The 10329-nt window shown below is 38.1% G+C and overlaps 1 protein-coding gene across 1 annotated transcript in view; it reads right to left on the bottom strand.

Annotated features, from left to right (window-relative positions):
* Positions 1-10010, bottom strand: part of LOC104076376 (coiled-coil domain-containing protein 148-like) — a gene marked incomplete at its 5' end in the record, with an annotated part of 17950 nt that extends 7940 nt beyond the window's left edge. The window contains 2 exons of the mRNA XM_009577215.1: positions 3328-3446; positions 9870-10010. Coding sequence (XP_009575510.1) covers positions 3328-3446; positions 9870-10010 — 260 coding nt within the window. The remainder of the gene's footprint in view (positions 1-3327; positions 3447-9869) is intronic.
* Between the last annotated feature and the right edge of the window lie 319 nt (positions 10011-10329).

Genomic DNA, 10329 nt, shown 5'->3' with positions numbered 1-10329 from the left:
TGAATGCCAGTACACCATTTATCTAGTACCTGCTGTGTTTCTGGAGCATTTCTCTCTCTGGAGCTGTCATCTACTAAACCTTTAATTTTTATTCAAAAAAGAATCAGAACTCTCTGCTTTCCTTTTCAAATGCGGCTAGCCCAGACCTTTTATGATACACACCAGTAATCAGAGCTCTTGTCCAGACAGTTTTAGCCTCAGGTTCTTAGCCTGAAGGAGTTCAAATTTTCTGCATTATCAGCAAGCATGTCAACCAGCAAGAATATACAGTAGTCTAGGTAAGGGCACCTCCACCCCTATTTTAATAGCTGGACTACTATCAGCAAACAATACAAAATGAATGGGAGTAGAAGAAAGCAAAAAAGGAGTATGATTTTTGCCTACTTGTTGGGGCATTTGACAGGATCCGGGCAGACCTAGGTTCTTACCCCAGCCCCTGTGATTTGTAAAACACTGTTTTACAAATTTTGTATGAAATGACTGTTGGATTAAAAAAAAAAAAAAAAAAAAAATCAATACAGAATAGATATTGTGCTTGGAGCAGAAATCACAGCAGAATCCTTTTCCCCCCTCCCATGTTTCTGAATGCAGATAGCATTGCTTATTAGGATTTTGTGTTGAACTTACTATTCTCACCATCTTTTACTTGATCAACATCTATGGGAACTTACATAAGTTTAAACCCACTGGGGTTTAGGCAAGCACTGGGTAGCCAGCTGCTCTGAAGACAACAGTTCTAAGACACGCACGCAACATAAAACTGCAGCTACCCAGGAACTTCCAGGCCAACAAATGAAATGTCCAGTCAGTTAAATGTCTCCACTGTCAGTCACTAAGCAGAGGAGTTGTAGAAAGCAAATTTGGACTTAGTCACTTTAAATTCTACATCCAGTTTCAGGTGCCTTTAATCCTTTTCTTTGATCTAGTCATAGCTCTGGCTATTCAGCATCTTGCAATTACAAAGTGAGACCTGAATAAATAGAGCACCACAGTGACTCTGTGGTAATAATTTTCTTTTTTTACAAACCTGATTACTTAATTTTAAATTAATTTTAAAAGCAATTCAGGATAACAGCAGACCATTTTTTAATATCTTATTGTACTTATTAGAAACTCTATGCACTATCCAGGCCATATCTTGTACTTGGAATAGCCAGCTCACGATCCAAAAATCTTTTCCTTTCCCAAAAAAGCCTGAAAACATGGCAGATCAGAACTGTGGTACTAGCCTGTGCCATCTTTCATGATCAGTTCTGCAAAGACTCAAAACCAATTTATGTGCTGCAACAGGTGAGACACGTAAGAAAACTATTAGTTTCTACAGGACTGCAGTTCTGCACTGTGAAATCATTATGCCAGTGTGTCTACCTTAGTTCAGTACAATACATATTTTAAAATGCCTTATACCATGCTTGCAGCACTACAGCACCTAATAACAGTAACATCTCTCTGTCCTTCTTTGATTAATGTTTCTGAAGGCTTTGAAGATGAAAAACATTAAGTAATTTCAAAGAATTATTAATCTCCACAAACAGTAAGCATTTTTCTTTAAACTGTTTTATTTTGTACAGTACGCCAATTCTGGGAAACATAATGCTAAGCATTTACCGACTTTTGATTCATAACAGCCCGAAGGTGTGATTATTTCCTTCCTGCATTCCTCAATGAACTGTGCCATTTCCTTATATTTCATTCTGCAACATTTATTAGCATAAGAAAAGAACGTTCCCCAACTGCATGGCATAGTACAGTACACAGGTTTAAAGAAAAGTCATTTTTTCCTGATCAGTTCTGCTGAAAACTCATTAATTCAAGTATGTGTGTTTCTTTAGCTATGAGCTAAAATCATTGCAGGTATGTTTAAGGAAAGGTATAGATATATTTGTAGCATAAGGATACAGACATTTAAATTTAGCTGTCAGCAAGCTATCGTTAGAAAATAAGATTGAAGTATTGTTTCCCACAGAATGCTTAAGACCAAGTTTAATATTCTAATGCCAATGGTACTTTAACCCTGTTTTAATCACATTTCTGGTCCATGCAATTTGGTGGCTCCCTCTATGTAAAAAAAGTAAGCCTGGGATTTGAGAGCAATTATAACCAGACTACATACAGGGTTTTTTTATGCTCCTCTGTGACAGAGGAATTCCCCTATGAAATCAAGTATTTCTTCAACAGGTCATTAAGGCCATATTCTGCAACAAAGACTTGGCAAGGATTCAAATGTTAACAGGCTGAAGTCCTAAATTACATCAAACAGGTTGTGCTGGTTTTGGCTGGGATAGAGCTAACTTTCTTCATAGTAGCTAGTATGGGGCTATGTTTTGGATTTGTGCTGAAAACAGTGTTGATAACACAGGGCTGTTTTCGTTACTGCTGAGCAGTGCTTACACAGAGTCAAGGCCTTTTCTGCTCCTCACCCCACCCCACCAGCGAGCAGGCTGGGGGGGCACAAGGAGTTGGGAGGGGACACGGCTGGGACAGCTGACCCCAACTGGCCCAAGGGGTATTGCATACCATATGACGGCATGCTCAGCATATAAAGCTGGGGAAGAAGAAGGAAGAGGGGGACAGTCAGAGTGATGGCGTGTGTCTTCCCCGGTCGCCGCTACACGTGATGGAGCCCTGCTTTCCTGGAAATGGCTGAACACCTGCCTGCCAATGGGAAGGAGTGAATGAATTCCCTGTTTTGCTTTGCCTGTGCGTGCACAGATTTTGTTTTACCTATTAAACTGTCTTTATCTTAACCCATGAGTTTTCTCACTTTTACCCTTCCAATTCTCTTCCCCATCCCACCGGCAGCGAGCGGCTGTGTGGGGCTTAGTTGCTGGCTGGGGTTAAACCACGACATAGGTGAAGAGCATCTACAATTAGATGTACAGTTTAAGACCCTCTAAAAGAATGATAAATATCTTTGAGTCTGTTAAGTGCTTAACGTGCTCCTCTCGCTTGCCTCTCAAACAAAACAAACCAAGTAAAACAAATAATTTTGCAAAGTGAGAATGCAGAAGGTCTTATTACCCAATTAAAAAATCACAAAGGGAGCTGGTTTTAATGCGTGCACCCTATCATGATTATAACAGTTTAGCGCTTACAAAGGTCTAAAACTTTCATGTATATGAATTAATTCAAAGTAACAAATAAATTGCATCCAGGATACAATCATGATGCAACCTCGGTGTATAGACTGGGGTAACTGGCAAACAGGAAGAAAAAAAAATTACTTATCTCAATTTATTCTAATTTAGAAAGTTGGGAGATCAAAGCAAATTAGATTATAAGAAGTTCCTATTGATACTATGGGTATTCACATATAATTTCTTTTACCTTTCTCTGTCTTTAACTGCTTGTTCAGCCATTAATTTTCTTAATTCCTCCAGACGTTGTAGATCTTTCTCTTCCTGTTCTTGCCACTTGAGCTGTTTCTCAGCCCAGTACTTTTTCACCTAGAGTTTGAACAAATACAGTAAACAAAATAACAATCATTCACAAGCCAAGGTAATGAGAACAAATGAAGTAAGAAAAGCATTAAGTTAAAGAAAATCCAATTTTGATCTTTTTAGAATAAAATTTATATTTAAGAACAGTATGGGCTGACAAAAGGTTTACTAGGAAAACAAGAGGGTGTGGCGCTCCCCCAACAGAAATAGTAAAATCAGACTGCAGACACTAATTTGAGTATAATTTTCAACTGCAAACTAAAGACTACCACTTTCATTTGCTCCTTGCTTTCCTACTCTGCCATCAAAACCTTCAGCTATGCTTCTCAAGTGAGTGAATGTTCCTTGAGTTAAAATGTCCTACGTTAGCTCAAACGGCTGGATCCACGCCAGCCCAGTTCATTTCGGCTGATGATGGCACGCAGCAACTTTCACAAAGACCAGGAAACCATTCTCCGGGGAACAGAAAGCGCAGAGCACCGTGAACAGCGCAGCCAAACAAGCACTACAGCCTTGAATTTGAGTGCCACCGACCGAAGGCACCTCCACCCCTCCTGTGATATCAGCTCAAGTGCACAGCAGCAGTCAAAAGGCAAATCAAATGTGTCTAGTGTCAGAACATGGTACAAAAAGAATAAACATATTTTCTGGTTTTTCCTATAGTCCCACGTGCAGTTCTGATCCCTCCATCTCTGAAAGTAACCTTTTCATACGGAAAGAGAAGAGAAACAGTAATGATCAAAGGTTCGTTGTGTTCGTACGAGTTTTCATACAGGCACTGAAGGAACAGGATGGTGTTATTGGGATGGAGAAGTGACAATTTATGGGGAATTTGATAAGAAGCCTACAAATTCACAAGTGTCACGAAGAGGCTGGATGGAGATCAATTCTGCCTCTCCAACATGAGAGCTAGAAGGCTTCAGCTGACACTAGCAAGAGCCAGATGTGGAACAAAGAGAAGATGTGGAACAAAGCTCTCCATGCAGTGGGTGGAAGGCTGATGGAGCTCCTTACTGATGGATGCAGGAAGTTCACTCGTGTTTCAGGAAAGAGCGGGCAACTGCCCAAAGAGAGAGCCCCTGGAGAGGGTTACTAAATCGACAAACCACATCAGCATCAGGGAACAGCTGGAGACAGGGAAAGTAGCCGGGAGGGAGGCAGGGAAATTATCGTATGCATTTTCTCTATTGTTACAGCCACTGCTGGAGACAAAAGACAGGGCTGGGGGGGGCTCTTGGCCGGTGCCAGCACAGCCCTTCTCCCCACCACCCAGGGGACCTCAGCTGCTTACTGCAAAACTCAGTGCTAGGGGCTAGGGCTAACTTCACCTCATGGCTTCATGAAAATCACGCATTCTTTGGAGGATTAACAGTGATACAAAATGTATGCAAATGATGACCCTTAATACAGAATAGAAAAAACAAAGAGAAGGAGAAGACACATAAAACCACAAGAAAGATTTTAAAATCAGCACTAATAGACAAATTATATATTAGGACAAAAAGCCCTTCAGTTTACCTAATTTCAGCAACTAATCTTCAGGAAAGGTTTAGAAATTTGTAGATAGGAACCTGTGTATGAAGACAGAGGAATGTATTCAGAGCGCTACACTCTTCCTTATTATGTCAATAATATAAAACAGTTCAACCTACGTAAGGTGATTGGATATGATCAAAATTCCTCAACTCAGTCTATGAAAGATATCAATTATGCTTATTGGCAACATGACGCTCCAACCATTTCTTGTATCCTTTTACCAATGGAAAACCCTCAGCACACCTCGGGGTGTAAGACCTCCCATATTTCCTGATCTTGCAGCCTCTTGCCCTAACTGAAGCTAAGCTGACCTATCCTGCCTGTTCCAGTTATTAACACATAATAATAACCACAACACATAATAATACAACTTATATTCCATGTCATCTCCAACAGGTATCATATATTCTCTTTTCTGCCTTATACTAAGTACTCTGCTATCCCAACAAGAAGAGTTAGGATGACATGGTAGATCTACAAGGGTTAGCGCTCTTGCAATTTCTCTTTGTTGTACTTCTCACACTTTCATTTCCACTTTTTTTTTCCATTCCACATGCAGGTACCAGAAGAGAAAGGCAAGCTGGGACACAGGAATAATGACATACCCTGATGTACTTCCAAATCAGAAACCAAAAGAATAGCCAGAGAATGACATGGTGCTTCATACCACCTCAGGGCTGACTGAGAAACCCCTTAATTCCTTAGACCTTCTTGGCAATTGCCACAACAAATAGAAAGAGAAAAGCTACAAAATTCACTAAAAATTATTCCTTCCAGCAAAATAAAGACAGTGTTTACCTTGAAAATCAAGGCTGAGTTTTTGAAAAGACTGTTTATGATGACAGAAGCACATGACAATGCTGCCACTGTGATTCACTGAAAAAACAGCAATATGTTTCTAAAATTTAAAATACAGCTGGAAAAATAGAGAATAGAAACTTTAGAAAAAGATGCAAAAATCTAAGAAAATCTTAAGAATTTTAATAATCTAAGAAAATGTTAATTATAAAAGCAACTGAAATTATACCTCAATAATCTGTTGATTTTACAATTAAATGCATAAACTTCCCGTGAAAGTCTGAGACCTTATCCTACCTCCCAAAGTATAGGTAATTTCTTACAATGAAATTTACTTATGTAATTATCTTACATAGGAAAAGCTTCAAAAAAATGGCAATAAAAATAACTTCTGTATCATCCACTGAACTATATTGAATTTAAGCCTCTTTTGGAGATTTCAGTCGAAATGGCAGTCAAAATACCATCCTCTTTATATGATTGACTTTGTGCAGAAAAGCCTTTAACTATCACAATTCAGAATAAAACAGGTCTTCCAAACAGTGCTTAGATTTCAGAATTCCCAACCTATAAGCCAATCATTTCTTTATATAGGCCATTTACTACACATGAAGGACATGAAAACAAGGATGGCTATAACCATATTTCTTGGAATGCTTTTATTTAATATTGTTTAGAATACTTACGAAATAAAACACTCTCTTTTGCAATTATTCCCTTTCTGTATTCCACATTGCCTGAAGGCTTTCTCATAAACTCTAATTAGGGGCCAGTGGATATTGCTGAAATTCTACATTTAAATATATAGAAAAAATCTGATCTGCAGTCCAATAGAGCAAACATAGCATTGGTATTTAAGATTTAATGTCATTTTACCCATTCTCAGGTTTGGAAGTACTCGGCATACTCTGTCCAGGTTACAAACCAGGTGGAGAGTGGGCATTTCTTTTACACCGATCACGGATATTTTACATATTCTTCTTGCTGCCACAGAACATTCACCAGAAAAGCAGCCGCAGTGTAAGGTTAGCAGCCCTTTTTAAGGATCTAAGATGTAATACACTCAAATGAAACATATGACTGCTGACCTCAAACAGCTGCTAATCCATCTGTGCATAGGCAGAGGACTGTTCTATATAGGCATTCCACATAGGCCAGAGAAAAGTGGAAAGTTTGCACAACCAAAATATTTACACATAAAATGAACATTGCTGGTGGTTAGGTCAACACAGCCTCACCAAGCCTCTTCCCTTCCTAGTGGTGTCAGAGCCACCGGACACTATAAACACAGTGTGAGTAAGGACAAATAAGCAGAACAAGCTGTAACAAAAAGAAAAGCAGCAGCAAAGTTTCTCATAACCTAAGCAGCAAATCGTCATTAAATAGGGGCTGCCCCTCTCTCTGCACCTCTGTTTCCAGTGCTGGTGGAGAAACCACAAAATCTCACAATCACACGCTCCAACTGAGACAACTTACGCATTATCCATACCAGTCAAAATTTCATCACATCTCACCCTGCAAACTCTTATATAGAAGATGAATGCAAACACCAAATGCAGAAGTTCTGCCTTAATTTGTTATTTTATAACTTTAAATTCAGCATGAAAGAACAGTAACAACATATCAACCAAGAACAAATACCAGGAAACATATGTCAGTGTGAAAAAAAAGAAAAATCACATACAGAATAAAATTTTGTAACACAAAGCACATACACACAATCTTGAAAAATTCCCCTGTGTCTTTTTATAGAGGTTTAAGTCTAAAAAGTTCACCAACAATATCTACAATAAGCCAATTAAAGGTGAAGATAAAACCAATACTGATTTAAACTGAGCCAGGATTTCTCTGAAAGTACATGGTTTGCAAACACATAAATACGGCTTTCTCAACTTTTGAACCTGAAATGACAGTCTCAAATATCAGACATAAATTTAAGGATAAATAAAACAAACTAAAATAAGAATAAAACCATGTGTTACCTGGTCAGACCTCGTAAGTGAGCAGGAGATTGGACTAAAGACCTCTTGAGGTCCCTTCCAATCTGAACTTTTCTGATTCCTATGAAGATGAGAGTATTCTGTGTATTTTGAAACTGACCCTTGGACAATTAGTTGCCATTTTGCTAACTATATGATTTAGCATAGTTTAAAGCAAAGATTGTGCTCTGCCAAGAATGTATATTTCATCTGTCAGATAAATTGCAGAAAAATAAAATCAGGTGACCAATGTCAGTAGAGACTTCTTCAGCTAGAGAAGAAACTGGATACATGCAATATGCAAACACAGTCATGATCAAGAAGAATGAATTCACAAATAAAATAAAATCAATTTGAAATTAGGCAGCTTTTCAAATGTTGGCTCTGGGGACTTGCAGCAATGAGAAATAATGTCTGGAGACAAGAAGGCTTCAGCAACTTCAGCTTCTTTTCTCCAGGTAGCACCTTCAGTCAAGTGCTTCTTTGCAGAACTGTTGATATAACCAAATTCAATGGTTATGCAAACTACCACCAGGAATACAATAAGCCACAAGAGCTTCTGCTCTTGACCTGTTTGACATGGCATGAAGACATATTTATTTGGACAAAGCAAGGAAAAGATATTTGAGTGCTATAAAAATAGATAGGGAAATTCCAAGTAGCATAGGACTTTATTTTCATTCTTCAGCTAAGGCAGTCAGTTTCACCTGCCTGCAAGTCATTTATTTTGCTCTGTTATAATTTCTTTTCTGCTTTTAGTAAGTGTTGTAAATTGTTTTAGTAACAACTTAATCAAATTGCTCTAAGCATGGATAGTTTTGTGTTTGTTTTTTCCCCCCCCTGCAGGGAATATCACTGCAATAGACACCTCTACCAACACGAGAATCCATCAAATTCTAGGGTGTCTAACTGGCCATGTTGTAGTCCCATCAGTAAACGCTGGCTCGCAGTAAGATGTTACACAGAAATGTGGCAGATAAATAAAGACAAGGCGGCAAAATCTAAAGAGAAAACATGATAACATATATATAGATTTTGTTTTCTTCCTTCTTTTGCACAAGCTTTCTGTAGTGTGACACATACTAGATGTCACTAAAGCCTTCATATGTGTCATGAAAATACTCTATTTGGAACAGTTTAGCCTTGTTTTCTTATCTCTGCTTCTAACTGGCATGTTATAAGAGCACAGCTTTTAGTGTCCCTTCCTGCAAACATGTTAGCACAAGTAGTCCCATAAGATTCAAAGAGACTATTTACTCATCAGCATTTGAAAAACAAAGCAATAAGAATCTATGACATTCTCCAACTTATTTTTTCAGAAATAATTATGCAGTCTTAACAAATATGCCACGAGTTGGACTCTAAGCACGCCAGATTTCAGTGTAAAAAATAGTCAGAAAAAGAGGTAAAGTTCTAATAAAACAACCTCCTGGATTTTTGCCATATCATTTAAATAAAAAGGTCAACACAAATACATATGTGACACCGCTTGATTTTCTAAAAGCATTACATTCACTATAGTGGATTTCTGATTTTCTATTAAGTTGAAGTTTAGACTTATGCATCAAAGCCATTTCCCAAGTAGTCACCACATAAGTACTCAAAATAATGTGACGTAGACTTCTGATATCCTGAAATGGTTAATATTACCACTATGCTTCAGGCCCACTGTTAAGGTCCTTGTGCTGCAAAGTGCAGTGCGCTATCTTGCAGACAATATATTGTAAGGCTCATTTGCTGCATTGCAGCATACTTAACTGCAGCATTGGAGGCTTTCATAGTCTTTGCCACATTGCTAAAAAGCACAAATCTGTACATGTTAGAAATCCACTAATGCCTCTGCACTGATTTTTTGTGACACGGAGGTAGTCATATACACTTATTTTTGTACACTTTTCTTTTTTTTTTAGAAACGTAATGAAGTAACATAAGTGGTGTGTAAGAGCAGGCAGCTTTAAAGCTAAAATGGACAGTAACAAGACTCAACTAACCACTTGCTCATGTCTATACTAATACTTAATACCTGACAAGAATACAAGATAGTGAGATCAGTTAAAGATTTTCAAGGCAATTGTACACATTAACATATGCAAAAACATATAAAAAATTCTCATACTTTCTCTTTTTCCTGAGCTCTACAGATCATTTCCTGTTCTTTCTGTAGCCTTTCTTTCTCATCTTTCTTTTCTTTTCTTCTGGCAGCTACAGCAGCTTCTAGTTTAGCAGCCTCTTCCTGCTGTGCTTTCCACTGTAGAACCTGGAAGAAACAGTTGAACAGTCAGTCTTGCAGCAGACGTGTAATACTGTGATCCCACCAAACTGAGACTGGGAAGGAAACCCATTTACATGGGAAGTAATCCATTTACAAACTAAGATTTATAGTCTTTCAGCAATACATAATCATTTAGTAAGTACCACCTTTCCACATGTTAATGTGCAATTTGCCACTGTCTGGTCTGGCATAATATGCAATAAAATCACATATGAAAAGATTTTAGGCAAAATTGCCAAAACCATCTCAGTAACATCAGATCTTAAATTCCCCTTCAGCGCTTAGACTTTCAATAACAGATAAA

This window comes from Fulmarus glacialis, unplaced genomic scaffold, assembly GCF_000690835.1.
Source record: "Fulmarus glacialis isolate BGI_N327 unplaced genomic scaffold, ASM69083v1 scaffold38914, whole genome shotgun sequence".
NCBI lineage: Eukaryota > Metazoa > Chordata > Aves > Procellariiformes > Procellariidae > Fulmarus > Fulmarus glacialis.
The sequence above is the reverse complement of the archived record's forward strand: the minus strand, read 5'-3'. Positions and strand labels throughout refer to the sequence as shown.